Consider the following 23,816-nt stretch of genomic DNA (forward strand, 5'->3'; position numbering starts at 1 on the left):
ATACATAAACTCAGTTATTTCAAATCTAAATTGAATCTAATTTATAATGTATCTGATACATAACTTATATATCGTTTACTATGTATCGAAACGAATGAACAGTGAATCCATGAATGTTGAAAAATCCAAAATTATGCTAATTTGATTTTATTTTTTTTAAGATAGAATGTAATCAGCACAAAAATTGTTATTTTCTTGCTTTCACTTGTTCAAAACATGAATGATTGATTAATAAAAACATCCATTCTAGGGTTTAAGATTGACATATTTTAACAATACGAAACATATTGTATTAAATTAGTTAGAATGTACACAAATTGCCCTAAATACCAGAATTATAAAAGAAAAAAAGTTCTCAAACATTCTGATTTTACAAATTTCTTCTCATTACCCTAAAACAAAAATAAAATCTTATCCTATGATGTAAAATTCACGACTACACCAAATTCACCAACTATATGATTTGGGTAAGTAATACTGTAGTAGAAATTGAAAAAAAAAAAGCCAAAACGTCAAATCAATGGTGGCCTGTTATAAATCAGCGGCGGCGGGCAGCGGCGGCGACATACATCAGCTATCCTCTCCACGATTAATTCTTCCGATAAGCTCCATCGTCGCTGAACATCCAATATTTTCAACCCGACCCGGTAGAATCTCACCGGTTCTCTGGATCTTTGAAGACATTCTCATCGAAAATGACTTCACAAACTCAGCTGGTTCGTCGCCGCCGTGATCCTTCGCCGCCGGCGATAGCATATTAACTTCCCGATGTGATGTTGAAGTTCCACTATCATCCTAATACAACAAAACAAAGAAAATCAGAATCAATTATTCGCTATAAATTCATTTCTAAAAAATGAAAATCGAAACATTCATACATCGTCACGCATTCGCTTCAAAGAAAAAATAGGAGTTAACGACTCATCGCTGCTACTCGACGAACTCGCCGGCTGTGGAGGCGGAGTTGATGACCACGGAACAACTTGAATATCTTCCAAATCAATTTCCTCCTCTTCCTCTTCCTCTTCCTCTTCTCTGTCAGTTTCTTCATCGTTCACGCATCTCTCACATACAGATACCGTCCGGCCAATTTTCGCACCGGTAGCTGACCAAACCGTCGGCGATTGACACACGTTGCATAGCAACGATCTAGAGTGCTTTGCTACCAGAAAGTTCGCCGAATGCACCTTCAAATCACAATCCCAACACAAATTCGCGTGGTCAGATTCACAGTAAATCCTAGCTAATCCATTACAAAGCTCACAATTCTTCATCGTTGAACTTTCTAGAAACTTCTCTAACAGAAAAAATTCTTCCAGAGAGAAAATCGAGAACGAATTTTGGAGTAATTATCTGTTCGGAAAGAGAAGAGGATGGATAAAAACAGAGGGCAACTTGCAGTGTATAACTGAAACAACCTCAACTTTGAATATATTAACGAAAATACCACGGGATATTTTAGTAACGATAAAATTGGGTAGAGGGGTATTAATGTAACCTCAAAGAAGAGAATTCAGCAATGGACATCGAAACGACGCAGTTTTAGTGGGCAGCTGTTTCCTGTGGTTGATACAAGAGGATATTTTTGTTTTGGGGGTATGACGTGGCAGAATGAGGCTGAGGGAGAATCTGATTTGCTGACGTGGATTCATATGGGCCTAGTTTAAAAGGGCCGTGGGCCACGTGAACTAGTAACTAATGGTGGGAGTTTGTTGGGCCCATGGGGACATCATTTTAATATGCTCAAATACCAAGAGACGCGAGAGGTTGATTATAGATAATCTTCAGAAAAGGTAAAAATATATTGAAGAAGTATAGGAAAGAGGTGATCAGATATTCAATTTATTGAGAATAAGAGTTTAGATAGGAGTATGAGGAGGATATGTATTAAGGTAAAATGTTAGTAGTTAGTAGTGTGTTGTCCTGTTGAACGTTTATATAAGTAATATTATGTGTTGTTTTTGACCCTTAATTATTGTATTATTTTGTCTTAGTTTTCTTTTTTTGTTTACTATTTGCTATTTTTTCTACTTTCATTACTTCATTTTTGTGACTGTTTTGGATTGTTTTTTCTCCAGAGGATTTATTAAAAATAAAATCTCTATATTTAAGATAGGGTAAGGTTTGTATACAATCTAGCTCTACCATTTCTAAATTTATACTTTGCAAAACTACACAATGTATGTTATTGTTATTGTAGTCGACATCTAAGAAATAAAATAAAGAATTCTTTTTAACCAACAATCATTTAGAGCTTGTTTTGTCACTCTTCTTAATCACATTTGGATTGATTTGAGGCCTGCTTATATCTGATCTAATCATCAGTCTTAGTAAGCACTTTTGGGCTAACAAGCAGTCCAATAGGTTTAGTTCCACAATTAAGCCTAAATGGATAAGCAAAATTCAACACAACAATGGATAGTCCCTACGCTTCACCACCATGATGAATATATTGCATGTCAAGTTTCATGTCATTGTTTGGATGCTTGTTGTTTTTATCTCGATAGAGATGCAACATCTACACACCTTTTCTTTTTTTGAAATTACAATTATGTAGTTTTCTTCCTCTAAGTCCATGTAAAAAGTTGTCTTAACGTTCATTTAATGACTTCTGAAAATCGTACACGACGATTAAAGTTATTAACATTTAAATAGATGTAATCTTCGTAATCAATGAGTATGTGTCAAATTAATGGCAAAAACATGCACTGTCTAACATATTTAACAACTCTTGTCTTGGATTTCTAAAAATCGTACACGATGACTAAAGTTATTAACACTTAAATGGATGTGATTTTCGTAATCGATGGGTATGTGTCAAATTTAGGGATGACAATGGGGGGATGCGTGGCAGGGTGGGCTTAAGGCTATGTGAGGTGGGACGGGTTTAAGGTTGTGCGGGGCGGGTGGGATGCGGGGGGGATTGAAAAGGGTTTTTTTTTTTTTTAAATAATGTGGGGCGGGGCGGGTTGCGGGTACATGTGATTTTATGTGACTTCAAACTTAATTTTAACTTTTTACATGTTATAAGAGTGATAGAATATTATTTATTAAGATAATTTCTTTAAACCTACTAAAATATTCAAGATAGTAAATGAAAATGGTTCAATACAAAAGAATACAATTTCTTACATGTTTCCCAATTGACCTCTACAAAATAAATTTTTAAGTCATTATCTATTAAATATACAACTTAATGAAAAAATGAATTTATTTTTTTGAATTTTATATTTAGTATCAAACTTAACTAGAAAAAAATATTTAAAAAATTATGCGGGGTAGGGTGGAGCGGGTTGAAAATAAAAAAAAGTTGTTATGCGGGGGAGGCGGGACGGATTAATTTTTTTACGGGTTAATCTCAACCAACCCCAACCCCGCCCCGCACCGCCCCATTGTCATCCCTAATTAAATTAATGTGAAAAACATGCACTGTCTATTATCTTTAACAAAAAGTCTTATATTATATTTATCAATAACATCATCGTCAATATGGATGGGCATGGTATGGTATATACCGAATTACCACATCATATCGAAATTTTTTATACCATGATTTTAGTATTATGATATTTGGTATGGTATAGGGTATACATTTTAATTTTTTTGGTATTCGGTACGGTATTTGGTATTTAGAAATAACATATCGAAATATCGAATATCATACCGAAGTATATAGTTACATAAATAACATATATATTATTAAAATACCAACAAATATGCAACCTAGTATTAGAACAAACTAAATGTTTAGAAGTTGAAACTTTGACTATTCTATTTTGATTGAAATGTATTTGAATTTTAATAGATTAACAAAATGAGTTGTTTGTACTTTATTTTGCATGTATATATCTACATGTGTAATGCGTTAGTATGATACATTTGAGACCTTTTTTTAATTGTCGAAATCATTCTACTCTATTATACGAGTATATATTAGTCGAAGTTAAACAAATTATGGTTACCAATTTACCATACCGTAGAATACCGAAATTGAACTTCGATATACCGGGCCATACCAAATTAAATTGATATGATAATGATATAATGTTTAAAAAATCGAATACCAAAATTATAATATCAAAACTTTCAAATACCGTACCGTACGTATGCCCACCCCTATTCATCGATTCCATTTAAAACCTAAGCTTTAAGCATTTCGAAATGTGACAGGGTGCTACATTAAATTAATATAAATCAGATTAACTTGAAGCATTTTATTTATTTTTGGTTATGAATATTATCGTTAAAAAAAGAGCTGTTGGATTGGAGACAGATCTTATTGCTTAAATCAGCATTTAATTATTTCATGTCGTACAAATTTTTAGTTAAGTCGATGTACCTTAGGCCTAAACCTCTAAAAATAATATAATCACCCTTAAAGATTGTGATGCTGTGGATGAAGATTCTTCTCTGCTCCTCTCTTGACTATAAGTCTCGATTCGAAATTTAGGTATGAAAAAAATCCTTAGTAGGGAACGCTAACTATCTCATGAATGAGATCCTAGCTACCTGACGTGAATTCAAATTAATCGAATTTCAATACGGGTACTGAAAAATCAAATATAAAATAAAATAAATAAATATACTCTTTTGTATTAAATTATTTATGGTGTGTTTTTACACGTTTCTTAAAAAACATTAATTATGAGAGGTTGATCTTTTTATATTTATTTATGTTTTAATAAGAATATCATTAAATATTTTTTTTATTTGTGTCATTAATTCGTAACTAAAATGTTTGTAACTTTTTAAGAATAATTACTACTAAAGTAAAATGATTTTTTTTTTATCTTTAACTTTTAAAATATCAAATAATTTAACACAATTATTTTGAAAATCATTATAAATAATTTAAGACATATAGAGTATCAATATAAAAAATTCCCAATTGTTGTGATATTATCTTATTAATTCGATTTTAGTCAACTCCTAGAAAAGACAAAGGAGGCATATACCCTATTGTTGGGAGATGCTGCAATACAAAATTAGGTAGGAATTTTTTGATGAATTATTTGGGTCATCAATTAGTAACTTTAACCGATACCTTGATGTGAGATTTTATTAGAAAATATTTTATGTATTTTGATTAGTGGTGGCAAATGGATGGATTGAGTAAAATTTGGGCAGGTTGAAAATGGATCAACATAAAATAGGTAATAATTCAACTCGCTCATATTTCATATTGGTAAAAATGGATTGGGTAAAATACAAGTTTACACATATTTACTCATATTTTCATGAGTAAAATAGTATTTTACTTTAGAATTAAATATGGATAAAATATTTTAGTCTTTTATTAGATGAAAAATGTTGAAAATGCTTTATTTAATTTTATGTATCATCAAAGTAAAAAAAAAAGTTCCTATAATTTTTGAATATAAAATAAATTTATGTAATAACAAGAAAAAATATTTTTAATTTCAAAGTAAGGAAATATTTGTATTTTAGGAGTAAACGTGCTTAAGGAACTTTATGCAATATCAATACAAATACATAATTTGCTTACTTTACAGTTTACACTATTATTGTTATCCAATATAAAATTAAACAAATAAAAAATATAATTATAAATTAACAAAGGAAATGCACATGTAATATAGTATATATTTTTTTTGGAGGGTCAAAGACTTTACCTTTCAATTATAGCGAAGAATAATTCGAACATAAAAAAAAAAGTCACAACACTTTTGGTGATATCATGAATTTTGACCAAATAAAAGTTGAAAGCTTAATCCATTTGGCTAACCCATATTTAACCCATGAATACCCATATTCCTATGGATTAAATATGGATTTAAATCCATATTTAATCCATCTAAATAGTCACTCACCCAACCCATTAAAATATGGACGGGTTACCAAAATATGAACTTATTTTGCTGGCACTAATTTCGATGGAGTGGTGGCACCTGTCACTAAAATTTATTTTCACTCGATATTTATTTATTTTAATAAATAAATATAAGATTCATAAAATGTACATATTCAAATTTTCTATATTGATATCTTTTTTGAGAGAGTTGAAATCTTAATTTTTTTCTCTAATTTTATAAAAATATTATTATTATTATCTTTTTCTCTAATTCTACAGAATAATATGTAAAATAAATATAAAATATAATAATAATAATATATAAATGTAAAATAAAATATATAATTTATTATACAAAATAAATAAATAAATTCTTAAATGAAACTTAACCAAACTTGTGAGATATGATAATTAATTAATAAGTGATATATGATAAATACATACATATGGAAGAAATATTTTAGTCTTGAAAAAAATAACTTTCTATTTCTGTTTTTTTTTAGAAGCATAAATTTTTAGCTTCTTAAGAATAAAAAAAATTGTTTCTGCTTTAATTTAAAAACAAATTTTCAATCAAAATAAGTACTTTTGGACTGCCAACAACAATATCAATAACAAATCTTTAATATCATTAAGATGTTTATTCGATAATTTCTATAAAGATGTCATGTCACTATCTATTACTTCATTCATTTCACTTCTAACAGTTGATACCCACCATTATCAGTTACCACTGTCTGCAATCCACCATGACTATTAATCATCACAATCAATTGTTACCTCAATTTACAATCATCACCAACTACCATAACTACCACAACTACATAAATCTTTATAAAAATGATACTATAAATCATTCTATTTTAGAATCACGTTCCTTTCAGATAATAAAGTCTCGTAATCTTTCAAACTAGCTCTTGGTTTTATATAGCAAAACCTGTTAAATTAGGTCTTAGGCCTAACTCACACCCCAAAAGCTAGCTCAAAGCACCTAAGTCTTTAATCTTAAAATTATCTTTTATAGTTTTCTTCAGGTTTATCAAACGTAAAAATTATATTTGTATGCTATAATTATAATTTGTATAATTGCGCTCCATAATAAACTTTATGTTTGTTATAACTATTAATCTGTATATTTCGATATACATATACATAAAAAATATTTATTTGGGTCTATTTGTATATTTCGATATACAAATGTGTTAAATTAGGTCTTGGGCCTAACTCACACCCCAAAAGCTAGCTCAAAGCACCTAAGTCTTTAATCTTAAAATTATCTTGGAGAGTTTTCTTTGTTTCTACTATCATCTTGTGATCATTTCCTGTGATCAGTAGATCATCAACATATACTAATACCATCACCAAATTCTTTCCTTTACCTCTGGGCTTTATCCATCAAAGTGAGAGGGGGACAGTGTGTAAACTCACTAAGTCACTTTATGGACTCAAGCAGGCTAGCAGGCAATGGAATATCAAATTAACCACGGCTTTAGTCGACTCTGGGTTTCAGCAAAGCCACTATGATTACTCTCTATTCACAAAGCATCAAGGAAAGAATTTGGTGATGGTATTAGTATATGTTGATGATCTACTGATCACAGGAAATGATCACAAGATGATAGTAGAAACAAAGAAAACTCTCCAAGATAATTTTAAGATTAAAGACTTAGGTGCTTTGAGCTAGCTTTTGGGGTGTGAGTTAGGCCTAAGACCTAATTTAACATGGTATCAGAGCAGGGCCCGTCTCACCCGATGTTGGGGCCCCCAAAATCAAAATTGTCCACGCACCAGATGCTAAGCACTGGGCGTGAGGTGGGGTGTTAAAGAATGACAAAAGTCCCACATCGGTGGTTAATGAGATGGGTGGACTCCTTATAAGGCTTGTGCAATCCTCCTCCCTTTGAGCTAGCTTTTGGGGTGTGAGTTAGGCCCAAGACCTAATTTAACAAAACCAACCGATGGTATTTAATATACTTCAACTAGAAAACCGATCAATTAGTTTACCAAACTCCGTATTGATTGGCCGGTGCCAGGATCGTCTTAACACCTAGGTCACTAAAGCCATCGCTTGATGCTCCCATTTTTTTTTAAAAGAAAATTACTTATAAATGTTATTTTTTAAAAAAGATTATATGTACTATGAGTGCTATGATTTCTACTAAGGAAATTGCATATGAGATGAATATAGAACCTGAATTTCGTAAGAAACAATTTGATGAAAATATTGATAACGAAACACAAAGCCCCTTGAAATTAGAGTTGATTACTTTAGATATATAGTAGATCAAGCTACATTTTCACGTCAAAATAGATTTGAACCAATTGAAGCATATGAAAATATTTTTGGTTTCTTATTTAGTGGTAAATTGAGTGAGAAAGAAAACATTGTCTTAGCCTTGAATTTTCTTTAATATATAATAGTTATTTTGATATTGATGGTTTAGATTTATTTTTTGGATTAAAAGTTTAAAGAAAGTAATACAAGTAGAAAATAATGAGCTAATAAAAAGACTTAATTCTTTTTCAAATACACATATTGCTTATAGAATAATCTTATCAGTTCCTCTAACCGTTGCCTCAGCCAAAGAAATTTTTTGAAACTAAAATTGATTAAATCTTATTTAAGATCAACAATGCCTCAGTCCTGACTGGTGCATTGCCCTAACAGTAAGAAATTCGAATTTACCCTTTAGAAAGATACTTCTATATAAAAAATAAAATTCCCCTTCATTATAATGTCACTCTTGTTTACTTTTTGCTGTGATATCAATTGTCACAACATTTTCCAAAATTGTATCTATCAAGCTAATGTCAACTCTCTTTTTCTTAGTAAAATAATAAGAAAATCATATGTATAAGTCGTCAGCCTTCACTTATTACAATATTTTAATTTAAAATACCAAGAACGAGAGGCGTTGAAATATATATGCAATCATTTCATTTAAAAATTTGAAGTACTAGAAAGGCCATATTTTTATTAGTTTATTTTGATCACAACACGTGGCTTCACATATAATCCAAATATTTGTTATAGGCCAAACAAGTAATTTTGTTTTTAATAATGAGTTAACTTTAAACTAATATCATATTAAAGTGTGTGATCATCTCATTTAAAAATTTTGAATTTATAATTTTTACTAAATAGCGAGTTAAAATTATAAGACAATGTATTTAGTATTTCAGATAAATTAAGTCGGGATTAAAAGTTTATGAATTTTAAAGTTGTTATTAGATTCATAACGTATATGATTCAACATTCAAATTCACCTCAAATAAATTCAAAATATAAGGTTCATATATTATGACGTACAAATCTCAATTATTAATTTACCAAAATAACAACAAATTTAAAAACCCAATTTTGCAACAACAGCGTCCCGTAATTATTTTTTTTACTAAATGTTGAATCCAGAAAAATTAAATTATATATGAATTCAACTTGCTCTTATTCAATCCTTTCCTTTCTTTATACCTACTTTCTCCGTTCCTATTTACTTGTCAAATTTTGACTTGACACACTTATTAAAAAAATAATTATTGATACAGTTAGTTTACCATTTAACTCATATTCAAAGATATTAATTCAATGTTAATAAATTACGGATATAATAAAAAAATATTGTCCTTTCTTGATTTGTTAAAAATGACAAAATTAAAGAGAAATCAAGTAAGAAAACATTTGACATGTATTTTTAAACATATAACGGACTTGCATTATTGCGTTTTTAAAAAAAGTCTAACAACTGAATTCTTCAAGGAATTAAGTTGTTAAATCTTGGTATCAATGAAGTCAATCGTTTTTTTTCTCCTCTAACATGAAACATAATTAAGTAAATAAATTTTTATTTTTTGATAACGTAATTTAAAAATTAATTAATATTTATTTAATTTTAACGATAATTAGTGGGTGGGGGTGTTGACATACCTACAGGGTACAACCTAGTACACATGATCTAAGATCCTTAATTTTTTGAATAATTCAAAGGTCAGACTTAATTATTAGGGAAAAGTAATACAATAATGCTACTCTATTATACATGAATCGAGGCCGTTTGGTTGGAGGAATTAAATAAGTTATTTGAGAAAAAACTCAAATAGTCCTTTATTTTTGAAAATAAGACTCAAATATTCTTATACTTTTATATGGAGCACTAATAGTCTCTCATGTTTGTAATATTAGTGCATTTTTGGTCCTCTTTCAAATTTTTGCCTATTTTTTAACATTAATTTTGACCACAATTTTATGTATGGAATGTTTATTCGTTTTTTTTTTTGTTACATATTTTTGTATAAATAATAACGCTATGTTAGAGAAGATAAGAAGAAGAATACATTGTTTTGTTCCGTATAAATATTATTGCAGCTAAACTAAGAGCGTACTTTTGATTGTCAAACTATATCAATTTATTGATGACGTTGCAAGAAAAGAATTTTTTGTACTATTGTACGTGAAATTGAAGTGTTGAACCTCTCTTTTTTTTTAAAAAAAAAGACAAGTTCTCTTCTCATTCTTTCACATGGAGTTATTATTTCTTCTAAATATATGAAAAGACGATTGAACATTAAATTTTGGATAAAATCAATATTAAAAATAGACAAAAGTTTGGGAGAGAAGTGATACATGTGAAAATTTAAGAATGACTTTGAATTCTAACCCAAAGATAAGAGACTATTTTGAGGGTTTTTTCTAAGTTACTCTATTTCTTAAACTTTAATTTCTATTCAGTTAAATTAAGACATTTAAATTGAGATGAACGGAGTATCGAAATTCATGTATTCAACCCCATGTCCCCTAGGGAAGGTAGTGACTAATGAAGGGTAGTTGGCATGCATATAATAGCCATGCGCGTATGTACCGTGTACGGCATATATATAAACAAATATATAAAGTAGAAAGATCCAATACGCCTTCACGAGGGCTTTGATGGAGATAACAAACTATATAATACTCAATTATGATGAGGTATATAATTAAAAACAAAATTATTAGTCATATTAAGGATGTGTTTGGTATAATGGACAATGTTAAAAATTTTGCAGAAAATATACGAATTTTTTACTTGTTTTTTATCGTTAGATAAGTAAGCAAATTATATTGTCCTGTTTTGTTTTTGTGTAAATCTAGGGAAACATTACTAAAAAATAGGAATTATCAATGAATAAGAAAATATATGAATTTCTTACTTGTTTCTTAGCGTCAGATAAGTAAGGAAATCATATTGTCCCAATTTTATTTTGTGTGTAAATCTAGGGAAGCATTACTAAAAAACAGGAATTATCAATGAACAGGTTTTGTAGCTAAACAAAAAATTCGATCATTAATCCTATTAAGCACAAACATTATCAGAAAGTTTTATTAGCTATAAACAATTTAGCTACTGATGAACAACAAAGTTCGTAACTAATTATAATTTATTTTGTATGAGAACACTATATGGAATGGAATTGGGGTTATCAAGTACATGTATATTTATCTAAACACTGTAGTAGATCCTAAAAATCTATCACTTCCTCATAAATTTATCTTGGATCGAGATCTGTTAGCTCAATTTTATCCCAGATTTTCTAAGGGAGCAACCCAATTTTTTCTCCTTGAAATTAGTCAAAATGTGTGGGGGGTGGGGGTAGGATTAAGATGAGAAAATCATGGTGGAATGTAATTATGAAACTTATTTTCACTACTTTATCATTTTTATTTTATTTTAAGAAATTTATTATTTTCAAAAAAAATATGTATCAACCACTCAAACATTAAAAAATTGAAAAACATAATAATAATTGCATAGCAAACACACCCTTAAGGTTGTAATAATTGATGCAAGTACATTATATTATATTAGGATGGAGTAAAAATAGAATAAGTCAAAATATTGATCAACTTTTAGGGTGATGAGAGTTTTGAGGGCTTATATAAAGACAAGTGTATGTGGACTTAAAAAATCAAACAAGAAGTACTAAAACTAACCAATATGGAGAGCACAAATAGTGAAGAGGAAGTTAATGAAGGGCAGCAACAACTCAAAGATAAGAAAGTATCATGGGCAAAGCTAGGTCGTGTTGATTCTCTCAACATGGAAGCTGGAAAAGTTTCTTCAACTCAAGCAACACATGCCTCTAAGGTATATGGATTTAATCGTTTCAGGTTACGTGACGCTATTTTGATATTAGTCTGATTTTCAAGAAAATGATATATGTTTATGTATTCAAAAACTTAACTTTACGCTTTTCATTATATTCTTAATGAGAAGTTAGTTTTTTAACTATACAAATATTATGATATGTTATAAGGTCCATGAGTTTCAAGAGTTTTATATCCATACAAATGTTATGATTTGTTTACGTTAGAGTTTTTGTTTCTTTCTTAAATTTCATGTTGATTTGATATTGGAACTAAGGGAGTTTACACGAAGTGTCGGGTAGATTCAAAATTTTAAGTGGGCGATATGATTCGATCTTTTAGATCCTTAGTACTAAACTAATTGTACTTTTAAAATTACGGGATCAGATCTAATATTTGTTACTAAAGAATTTTGAGGGTTAGGTTTTACCTAAAATCTATACTCCACTTCAAAAATATTGTGTTCAGATGGATCTGGTACTGAAATACTGAATTTGTCCTTGCTGAAATATAGTGTAACTTTTTATCTATATCATCTGTATAATTAAATCTGTTATAAATTATTTTTTCTTCGTATTATTCATTTTGAAACACTTGTTTTACTTGCGAGAAATAAAGTACATAAATTTTGATCAATGTCTTAAAAGATATGAATTTTTAAAATTATGTTGATATAAGAAGAATTACAATTTGTAATATTTTTCGTATAGTTTTTAATATCTAAATGCTTTAAACTACTGAATTAATATGATTTAACTTAACTTCAAAAATTAATCTATTAATACTTAAAAAGAAAAATATGACAACTAATCAAGGGTCGCCGCTAAACCTATACATTTTCTCGCTGTTGATTCATCTCATTTTGTGGCGATAAGATAAATCGCTACAAAAAGTCGCCACAAAAGCTTTGTAGTGGTAATTGTGTTGTTGACTTGAATCTTAATGATTATTGCAGGCTAATTGGAAGACAATATTGAGTTTAGCATTTCAGTCAGTAGGAGTTATCTATGGAGACATAGGGACTTCTCCTCTCTATGTGTTTTCAAGTGTTTTTTCTGATAAAATTGAACACAAGGATGACATTCTTGGTGTATTTTCCCTCATCATATATACCATAATGCTTGTACCTATGACTAAGTATGTCTTCATTGTCTTATGGGCCAACGACAATGGCGATGGTAAGTTACAACATACCACTAATTTACGTAAAAACGCTTGACTGAACATGAAGTTTATTAACGTTTGACTATCAGGATTTGCTTATTTCTATTGATGGTCTAAAGTCAAACTTTGATGAAACACCTTGATTATTATTTTTCAAAATAAATGTTATATAATCTAAGGAAAAGATGCAAATATATCCTCCAATTTTGTGATTTAGCACGGATATATCTCTTGTTCAAAAAGTAGCTATGTCATTACACAAATGATGCAAATATTACCCTTTTTGGCCTACAAAAATGGAAAAAAAAATCAATTTTAAATTTATTATTTTATTAAAAGATAAAATATTTATTCTCTCAAAGTTCAGGAGTATATTTGATCTTTCTCACACGTGATCCATTAATATATTTTAAAAGCCCATATCTACATGTAAATTTATATTGTGCATCAAAAATACTGAATTCAAATGAACCCAATACGTAATTTCTTTTGCATGTAGGGGGAGCATTTGCCTTGTATTCCTTGTTGTGTCGATATGCAAAAGTAAGTCTGATCCCAAATCAACAGCCAGAGGACAGAGAACTTTCACACTATAGTTTGGACATACCATCCAATCATATTAAAAGAGCTCAGAGGGTCAGACAGACTTTGGAGAAGAGTAAATTTGCCAAAATTTTTCTCGTCTTTCTTGCCATTCTTGGAACATCTATGGTCATTGGTGATGGAGTTCTCACTCCTTGCATTTCAGGTAACCAATTAAATATTATACATAATGTCAAATCGTATATCACTGCAACAAAAACAACTTTTAGCAGCAATATTAACAAATCATATATACATATTAACAAAGAGTGTTAAAACCTTTATCGACATTAATTAATTGTTGTTGGATCTAATGTTGCTATAAGCTTTGGAGACATTTACAAAGAGTGTTGATTGTCTCTTAAAAAACATATTTAGCGACAACTAAACTGTTGCTGATTATTAATTGCTGCTAAAGATTAGTTTTGGTGTAGTGTATACCTACCTATATATAATATGATTGATTGTACATGTTTTGTTTAATTTGGTGTTTTCTCATGATGCAGTGCTCTCTGCCGTAAGTGGAATAAAGCCCCTAGGCCAAGGTAATAATCCGTTACACTTTTTTAAATTTCGTATTCAATTAAATTGTGCCACATAAACTGAAACATGTGGGGTATCATTTTCCCTCTTTTTTTTTCTTTTTTTTTTATGAATAAATTGTTAAAGGCTTCATTAAGTTAAGTAATTAAAAGAGTGTTCTTTCTAACAACTTCAAATGGTCACACACTTCAACATATGGTATCAGAGCAGATAAAAGGTAGAGTCTTCAAGTTTCACGTGTTTGGATTCATGAAAAATATCATGCTTGCAAGTGAGGAGCGTGTTGTAAACATCATTAAGCAGATAAAAGTGAATATCGATCTCTAACCATTTAAGTATTTAGATGAGATGACTACACACTCGCACGTGAGGCGGGGTGTTAAGAATGTGATTAAATAAACAAAACTTAGTACTCTTTAACTACTTAGATGAGATGGTTACACTCTTCGACATGAATAACTAATGGATACATATTTTTTGCAGACGCTATTATGGGTATTTCCATAGCAATATTGATAGTCCTTTTCAGTGTTCAACGTTTGGGTACAGACAAGGTTGGATATGCATTTGCTCCAGCCATATGCATTTGGTTTTTGTTCATAAGTGGCATTGGTCTTTACAACTTGTTCAAGTATGATGTGACCGTCTTACGCGCCTTTAATCCCATGTACATTATTCACTACTTCAAAAGAAACGGTAAAAAGGGATGGATTTCTCTTGGCGGAGTTTTCCTTTGCATTACAGGTTTGGATTTAACTTATATATACTGACAGTATGAATAATATCTATGTTTTCATGTGTTGAAAGACTATTTTACATAACTCTACAGGATCCGAAGCTATGTTTGCTGATTTAGGTCACTTCAGTGTGCGTTCTATTCAAGTAAGTCTCGCTCATTAGAGTTGACTGTCTATATCACATCCCTCGGGGTGCAGTCTTTCCCTAATGCCATTGAACTCACTCATTATGTTGTATATATGTAACGCAGATAAGCTTCAGTTGTCTCGTATTTCCAGCTTTACTCTCAGCTTACTGTGGCCAAGCTGCTTATCTAACAAAATTCCCTGAAAATGTGGAGAACACTTTCTATGACTCTATTCCAGGTACGGTTTGCGTACATCTTACCCTCCCTAGACCCTACTCATGGAACTACATTGAGACCTGAGTATGTTATTATTGTTGTTTCATTACTCTTTTGACGTCTATAGCGTATGAAGTGATGGATCAATTCATCATAATCTAGTTCTGTTGGTGTTGTTGAACTACAGGTCCACTTTACTGGCCAACATTTGTAGTGGCTGTTGCTGCAGCCATTATTGCAAGTCAAGCGATGATTTCTGGAACTTTTTCTATTGTTGCTCAAGCACAAAGCGTAGGTTGTTTCCCAAGGGTGAAGGTAATTCACACATCAACCAAACATGGTGGTCAAGTATACATCCCAGAACTCAATTACTTCCTCATGATTGCTTGTGTTTTAGTTACTTTCAGCTTCAAAACAACCGAAAAATTGGGACATGCTTATGGTATTGCTGTCGTTAGTGCTGAAATCATAACGACACATATGGTTACATTAGTTATGCTTGTTATATGGAAGACGAGAATATGGTGGATTACCTTATTCTACGCGGTGTACCTTACAGTTGAATCTGCATATTTCTCTGCTCAGCTCACAAAATTCACTCAAGGTGGTTATCTACCCATCGTATTCTCAATCGTGCTTGTGATCATTATGGGAACTTGGCATTATGTTCAAAAACTTCGATACCAATTCGAGCTCAACAACAAGGTTTCGAGTGAGTACATTAGGGATTTGTCTAATAATCCAGACATCAAAAGAGTACCAGGTATAGGATTACTATACTCTGAATTAGTACAGGGGATTCCACCTATTTTCCCTCATTTTGTCTCCAATATTCCCTCTGTTCACTCTGTTATCGTTCTCGTGTCAATCAAATCAATACCTATAAGTAAAGTAGCACTACAAGAACGTTTCTTGTTCCGTCATGTTGAGCCTAGAGAGTACAAGGTATTCAGATGTGTAGTCAGATTAGGCTACAAGGATCAACTTGGTGACACAATGGATTTTGAAAATCAATTAGTTGAACAATTAAGCAAATTCGTAAGACACGAACATTACATTCTTGAAGCACATGAACAAGTCGTGAATAGAGAAAAAACATCCAGGGTTCACATAGAGGAAGATATGCAACAACAACAACAAGAAGTGGATTCTACAACATCACCATCAACGCGTTCCATTCAATCTAATCGTTCATCGAGTAGAATACAAATGTTGCATCCAAATGCTTCAGGACAAGATGAGATACAATTTATTGAAAAAGCTAAGGAGCAAGGAGTGTTCTATCTATTGGCAGAAGCAGAGGTGATTGCTAAACAAGATTCGTCGTTCGTGAAGAAAGGTTTTATCAATTATGGTTATAATTTCTTGCGCAAGAATTTCAGGCAAGGGGAGAAAGTTATGGCAATTCCTCAGACAAGGCTTCTAAGGGTTGGCATGACTTATGAGCTATAATAAACAAGGTGAATAATATTATGATTTCTGCATTTTGTGTATGTTTTACCTTTTTCTATCCTTTAATAAAGTGTGCAAGCTAATTTAAGCTTGAGTAATGTAAATGTACCCTATTAAATGTACCTTGGGCGTAACTCCAGAAGTTAGCTAATCGACCTTACATGTATTATTCTCTCTATCTAATACAAATGATCTAATGTGTACATCTCTACATGTGTTGCATGTGCACATGCACGGTGTTATCTTAGTCTCAATACTCCCCTCAAGTTGGTCCGTACAAGTACATTCAACAAAGTGTGCAAGCTAATTCACATGTAAGGTTTTCACCATTCCCAAATGAACCTTCTTTCCGATGAAGTGACAATAATCTATCTCGATATGTTTTATCCTTTTACGATACCTTGAATTAATGGTTTTGTTGTCTCTTGTGTACATCAATAGGCAATGCAATTTCAGCACCGAGTAGGTTGAAAATGTCTCATTATAATCTTAAGTTTTTCCTTTTGATTATATTCCTCGCACTATAACAAATAAAGAATTTTACAGCAATAACAAATATGAATATTTATAATCAACACTTTATATAAAAGCTGCTAAAAAATTTAACGACTCTGAATGCAATTACTTTTAACTCAATTAGATATCGTTAAGTATCTCTTTTGTTATGGTGTTGACAACTAACCTTTTGCCTTAAACCTCTTTGTTGTTCCAATCAGTCCAATGAGGAAACTTCTCTAAATATTTTTTATTGACCTTATTTAATTATCATCCTTCATTAGAGGTTTTGAATTTGAATTCGCTAGCTCTTTACTCCTAATTTGGTACTTCTCGACACTAATTAATTCGGATAAATTACATTGACATTTGAAGAGAAAAAGTCTCCATAAAAAAAAGAAAAAAAAGGAAAATATTTTTTTTCTCAAGGAAAATTATCCACCAAATAAGACATTCTATACGTTATTTAAACCAAAATCCAATTCGATTTCACATATTATTACCTAATAAGACATTATTATCAATCTTTTATAATACACATGTAGCTAGAAAAAACATTAACCTCATTCCACACTGAAAAATTACCTTCAATGATTTTTTAAATAAATAAACACTTTATTTAATTTTACATTAAAAAAATTCCTCCATGCAAAACGAAAAATTTTCTATTCTTTTTCCTTTTTCAGAAAACGTAATTAGGAAAAATATCTCCAAGAATAAAAATAGAATGAGTATTCCTTTTTGTCTTTTATTTAAGATAGGATTAGTTTCCTTATTATGAATTCAATTAGTTTGGATATAAGTGTAAATTTGTAACGACATTGTTGTATAAATTATTGATCTTTTGTTTGGTCTTTTTTTCTTTGGGATAATAAAATGTAATTGTTGTGATGTATTATAATTAGCAGTAAAATTTTCAACTATAAGAAAAGACAAAAACGTATACTTATTGCTAAATCAAGCCAGTCATTCTTATTTTAATAAATTATTTGGTCGTAGATTAACAATCCTTCCTTGTCCTAATGCTAAAATTAAGTTGGTTAAAATAGATGCAAGTTAGAATGGTTTAGTTAGGACCGCGTATTAGTCTGTTTGGTTATCAGTTTTGAAGTTTGACTTATCAATTATCAGCTTGTATGCATGTTGAATTTTATAGAGTCATTAAGATATTGACTTATCGCTTATCAATTATTGATTGTTATTGGTTTAACCGTTAAGATTTAACACGGACAAAAAAAAATTCATTGAGGATTACTTAGAAACAAGGTGACAAATCAAATTAACCATGCATATGAGTGCACAGATGGCATCTTGCTCAAAAGCAAATAGTGACACATTGTAGAATAACCGAGAGTTTGAGACAGCCAAAAATAAAAGTATGAAACTAAAACTTAAGTCAATGACTTAATATATCAAATAGTATAATTATAATTTATTAATTTACCATCGGTTAACCTGTTAAGAAAAAACTTCAAACCGTTAAGGATCGATAACGCAATAATAAAAAAAATCAACACTTATTAAAATCGCTAAATCAATACCTTATTACCGATAACTGTTTTTCGATTCAAATTATTAATTTAGGTTGAACGGTTGTAGTTATTCTTATACAGCTATAAATAATCCGCTTTTATAGTATTTATTCTTAAGCTGAAAACATTGAGCATTAAACATCAATTTGAAACATTTTTTGTGTTTGCATTAGTTAATTAGATTTTTTTTCATATGAATTTATTTAATTTTAACCAGAAAAATGAGGGTAAAATTATTTTAAAAAAATTAACAGAAAAAATAAATAATAATACACGTCAAAGAGAGTTGCCACATCATTTTTCTAATTCCTAGCTTTAATATATAACTCCTTCCGTCTATTTTTATTTGTCATGTTGCGTTTTTCGAAAGTCAATTTGACTAATTCAGAGTTAAATTAGATTAATTAATTCGATATTTTAAACAAAAAATTTAGATATTCAAAAACTATACGAAAAGTACTATAAATTACAATTTTTTGCATATCAATTTAAAAATATATAGTAAAATATTAGTGCAAAATTTTAATAGTTTAACTCTAAAAAAGGAAACCATAACAATTAAAAATGGACGGAGAGAGTAGATAGATTCCGATCCTTGTATTTAAATAAAAGAAAGTAAAAAGAATAATATAAGGAAAACTAACAAATAATTTAAGGAAATGATATAATGACATTAATAATGAAATTAAGAAAAGAAGAAAAAAAACTTATAAGGAAAGAAAATATAGCATTGATGATGAAAGATAAAATATAAAATATTAGAAGAAAAAAAATCAATAAAATTTTAGACCTTAAAGAGCGTCACATCATCGAATTTATATCCCAAACTTTATATATATATAAAAAAAAAAAAACACTTAGGAAGTAACCAAGTAATTGTGATTTGTGGCTAGTCAACTTCTTAGGGTGTAAGTTTTTGAGAGCCTATATATATAAAGAGCAAAGGCAAAAAAAGAAGAGGCAGCCTTTGTGATAAAATTAAAAAAATGGCAACTTTAGAAAGTGAAAATAAGCTTAAAGGTCGTAAAGTGTCATGGACAAAGTTGCATCGTGTTGATTCCCTCAACGTGGAGGCTGGAAAAGTTTCTTTGACTCCATCAGGACACGCGTCAAAGGTATAGATTTAAATCATATATACGTAACTAAGTCTTTTATGATGTTGATGCCAGTAATGAAATCAAAATTTTAACGAAGGAATTCAAAAAAACTTATACAAGATTCCTTCGATCTATAACCTAAAGTGATTTTTAACCATCTTAATCACCTCATTAGAAATGATTTTGTTTTACAACATTTGTACTATGAAGGGATATATTCATTTGAATATGTAGGTTTGTCAAAATGTTTATGATGTTCGAAATCAAAATTTTAACGAAGGAATTCAAAAAACATATGTACAAGATTTCTTCGATCTATGACCTAAAGTGATTTTTTACCACATTTACCACTTCAATAGAAATGGGTTTTTTAATACAACATTTTTTTTATATCCAATTTTTTTTACTATGCAGGGTGATTGGAAGACATTACTGAGTTTAGCATTTCAATCAGTAGGAGTTATCTATGGAGACATAGGGACTTCCCCTCTCTATGTTTTTTCAAGTACTTTTACTGAAAAAATTAAACACAAGGATGACATTTTAGGTGTATTGTCCCTCATCATATATACCATAATCCTCATACCTATGACTAAGTATGTCTTCACTGTCTTATGGGCCAATGACAATGGCAATGGTAAGTTATACATATGTCCTCATTACTATTTGTTTTTTTTTTTGGTTTCTCACCTGATATCTACAGATTCGTATAGAGTAATAAGACCTTTTAAGAATATTTTTTTCTCATTTTATGTTACTATTTGGAGAATTGAACAATTTTGTCTTTATGTATCTATAATTTCTTAAAACTCTTTCAAATATTTAGAATTATTAGTCTCGTGATACGTACTTTCCACATGTACCTTATATCAATGTAAACAAAATTTGTATGGAAATAACATAATTAATAGTGAATAATATGTTTGAATTATAAAGTTTTTTTTTTAGAAAAGATGAATATTGATCTTGTTTAGTATTTGCTTAATAGTGGAAGACATTCCAAAGGTCTAGTGGTGAATAAATAGAAATAATGAATTTTTAAAAAATTGTAGTAATTACAATTTTGTTCAACATTGAATACATATGAAAGATAAAAAAGTCTTATCGATATTTCACATTGTGATGATAGGATTTAGATTAGATTAGTGTATATAACTTTTCAAAATATAAATGAAGGATATTTTTAGAAATTTGCAATTAATTCTATCTTTATTTTCAGTCTTATCGATATTTCACCTTGTGATGATAGGATTTAGATTAGATTAGTGTATATAACTTTTCAAAATATAAATGAAGGATATTTTTAGAAATTTGCAATTAATTCTATCTTTATTTTCAGTCTTATCGATATTTCACCTTGTGATGATAGGATTTAGATTAGATTAGTGTATATAACTTTTCAAAATATAAATGAAGGATATTTTTAGAAATTTGCAATTAATTCTATCTTTATTTTCAATATTTCTTAAGATTGTGTTCATTGAATCTAATATATATATTTATATTTTGTTTCATTCCTTTTATATTCTCAAATTTGAATTGGGTAAAGATATGATTTGACCATTTTTACACTGTTTGTTATGAATATTAAATGTGTGTGAACGTACTTATTATCTTGCTTTAAAAAACTTAATTATCTTTTCTTCCTTTTTTCCTTTTATATCCAACAGACAATTTTGATTTTTTACCATATTATATTCCTCATTTTCCTTTTTATATCTAATAACAATTTTAGCTGTTTCCTATATTATATTTTCCTAGAAAAGAAGTTTTATTTAGAAATAAATTTCTATGTGAAAATGATTTGCTTAAAATGAGTAAAATGAATTCCCTAATGAAAGTAGGAAAAATAAGTTTCGTCTCCCCACCCCCACGTACCCCATTCCACATGTCTAGTGTTTTTCTAGATTATAAATAATTATTTTTGAGATTTTATTTTATTTTTCTTATAAAATTATTATAAAATAAATAAGAAATTTAGTTATTTTTCATAACATTTCTCTTAGACAGACCCTAATTATGCGAACTTATGAACAATGCTTCTTGCTTAAGTTTTGAGATATGTAAATACAATTTCCAATACTTGAAGAATATATGACTTACCGTCACATAAAATAAAATAAGACGAAAATCTTAATATTTACATAGTTTAATTATTTTCTTATTCTTTTGCAGGAGGATCATTTGCATTATATTCCTTAATATGTAGATATGCAAAAGTGAGTCTGATCCCAAATCATGAGCCAGAAGATAGAGAACTTTCGCATTATGGTTTGGAAATACCATCAAATCAATTTAAAAGGGCTCAAAAAATCAGACATAAATTGGAGAACAGTATTTTTGCAAAAATTGTTCTCGTCTTTTTTGCCATTCTTGGAACATCTATGGTCATTGGTGATGGAGTTCTCACCCCTTGCATCTCAGGTTCGGTATAAAGAATTTTTACACTATTATTACAATACCTAAACGATTGTTAGAGCCAACCGTCAATAATAAATAACAATATATAATTAACATTTTACAATCAACACTTCAGAATAGTCAATTATTATTTTCGCCTCCATGTCCCAATATGGGATCAACATACATAACATAAGGACACAAAAATAAGTGGTCTTATCAAACATGTAGGATAATAAGTTCATGAGCTCCTAACCTGATAAATACGACAGACAATTTGCTATAACAAGTTAAATTAAATCGATAATGCAAAAATATAATAATTACTTGCATTCTTATTTAATTTGATGTTTTTTTTATGCAATGCAGTTCTCTCTGCTGTAAGTGGGATCAAGCCTCTAGGCCAAGGTAATAAATTTATGTTAATGAATTCTTCTTCTCATTTTTTTCTCTCTTATTCCTAACTTTTAACCAAAGAAAATCGAATAAATGATCCTTGCAGAGTCGATTATGTATATTTCTGTGGCGATTTTGGTAGCTGTCTTCTGTTTTCAACGTTTTGGTACGGATAAGGTTGGATATACATTTGCTCCGGCAATAAGCGTTTGGTTTTTATTCATAAGTGGCATTGGTCTATACAACTTGTTCACGTATGATATAGGCGTTTTACGCGCCTTTAATCCCATGTACATTGTTCACTACTTCAAAAGAAATGGTAAAAATGGATGGCTTTCTCTTGGCGGAGTTTTCCTTTGCATTACAGGTAACAATTTTCATAATTCTATATGTAATATCGAACTTTGTAAATAATGTGATAGAATTTTGAACTCGAACACATAATTGTTCATAGGGTCTGAAGCTATGTTTGCTGATTTGGGTCACTTCAGTGTGCGATCCATTCAAGTAAGTCTCCTTTCATTTTCTTCTTTAATAAGCCTTACGCGATATAAATTGATGTGTAATATATTGCAGATAAGCTTTAGTTGCCTTGTATTTCCATCGATCCTCTCTGCTTACACTGGACAAGCTGCTTATCTCTCAAAAAACCCTCATGATGTGGGAAATGCTTTCTATGCTTCAGTTCCAGGCAAGTTTCATTTTGTGTATATATTTATTGATTCGTCAATTTCACCAATTATTTTGTGCTAGTCCCACTAGTAGAGTCTGGTAGTCCCTTGTGTTTAACCCAAAAAACGCCTCAGCATTTGAATCCTTCTCATAATTATATGACCCCCTAACTTTTTCTCTTCTATTTCGATGTGTGATTTACCTGAGACAAGGTTCGTGGCAAACTCCCTCTAGTGTTTAACCACCAACAAAAGGGAGTTTGCCATGAAACTTCTCTTAGGTAAATCACACATATGTCATATAAGGATCTTTCGAGGCGCCTTTTGGGTTGGGGACAACATACAAAGTTTGGACCTACATTGTATCATAACACCATACATAATTGGTTTTGTTTGTGTTGTTTACAGTTGCACTTTACTGGCCAACATTTGTAGTGGCTGGGGGGGGAGCCCTTTTTTCCACAGAACGGGTG

At 30.1% G+C, this 23,816-nt stretch overlaps 3 protein-coding genes across 3 annotated transcripts in view; 2 read left to right on the forward strand and 1 right to left on the reverse strand.

The window, feature by feature from the left end:
• Nucleotides 1–317: 317 nt before the first annotated feature.
• LOC102585275 (B-box zinc finger protein 21-like) lies at nucleotides 318–1,384 on the reverse strand. Its single transcript, XM_006351887.2, has 2 exons — nucleotides 879–1,384; nucleotides 318–795 (listed from the first exon to the last, which is right to left on the reverse strand). Exons 1-2 carry the CDS (start codon nucleotides 1,272–1,274, stop codon nucleotides 571–573), a joined length of 621 nt encoding a protein of 206 aa, XP_006351949.1. The 5' UTR covers nucleotides 1,275–1,384; the 3' UTR covers nucleotides 318–570.
• A 10,383-nt stretch (nucleotides 1,385–11,767) lies between these two features.
• LOC102585614 (potassium transporter 5-like) lies at nucleotides 11,768–16,963 on the forward strand. The gene is made up of 8 exons (XM_006351888.2): nucleotides 11,768–11,931; nucleotides 12,886–13,108; nucleotides 13,594–13,842; nucleotides 14,183–14,221; nucleotides 14,703–14,963; nucleotides 15,049–15,101; nucleotides 15,208–15,322; nucleotides 15,488–16,963. The coding sequence occupies exons 1-8, from the start codon at nucleotides 11,782–11,784 to the stop codon at nucleotides 16,750–16,752; spliced, it is 2,355 nt and encodes a 784-aa protein (XP_006351950.1). The 5' UTR covers nucleotides 11,768–11,781; the 3' UTR covers nucleotides 16,753–16,963.
• A 2,802-nt stretch (nucleotides 16,964–19,765) lies between these two features.
• LOC102584956 (potassium transporter 5-like) overlaps nucleotides 19,766–23,816 on the forward strand; it is a 5,445-nt gene continuing 1,394 nt past the window's right edge. Inside the window, exons 1-8 of the mRNA XM_006351970.2 lie at nucleotides 19,766–19,894; nucleotides 20,291–20,513; nucleotides 22,052–22,300; nucleotides 22,646–22,684; nucleotides 22,779–23,039; nucleotides 23,127–23,179; nucleotides 23,249–23,363; nucleotides 23,752–23,782. Of these exons, the coding sequence (XP_006352032.1) occupies nucleotides 19,766–19,894; nucleotides 20,291–20,513; nucleotides 22,052–22,300; nucleotides 22,646–22,684; nucleotides 22,779–23,039; nucleotides 23,127–23,179; nucleotides 23,249–23,363; nucleotides 23,752–23,782 (1,100 nt within the window). The remainder of the gene's footprint in view (nucleotides 19,895–20,290; nucleotides 20,514–22,051; nucleotides 22,301–22,645; nucleotides 22,685–22,778; nucleotides 23,040–23,126; nucleotides 23,180–23,248; nucleotides 23,364–23,751; nucleotides 23,783–23,816) is intronic.

Source organism: Solanum tuberosum, unplaced genomic scaffold (assembly GCF_000226075.1).
Source record: "Solanum tuberosum cultivar DM 1-3 516 R44 unplaced genomic scaffold, SolTub_3.0 scf00140, whole genome shotgun sequence".
Classification (NCBI taxonomy): Eukaryota; Viridiplantae; Streptophyta; class Magnoliopsida; order Solanales; family Solanaceae; genus Solanum; species Solanum tuberosum.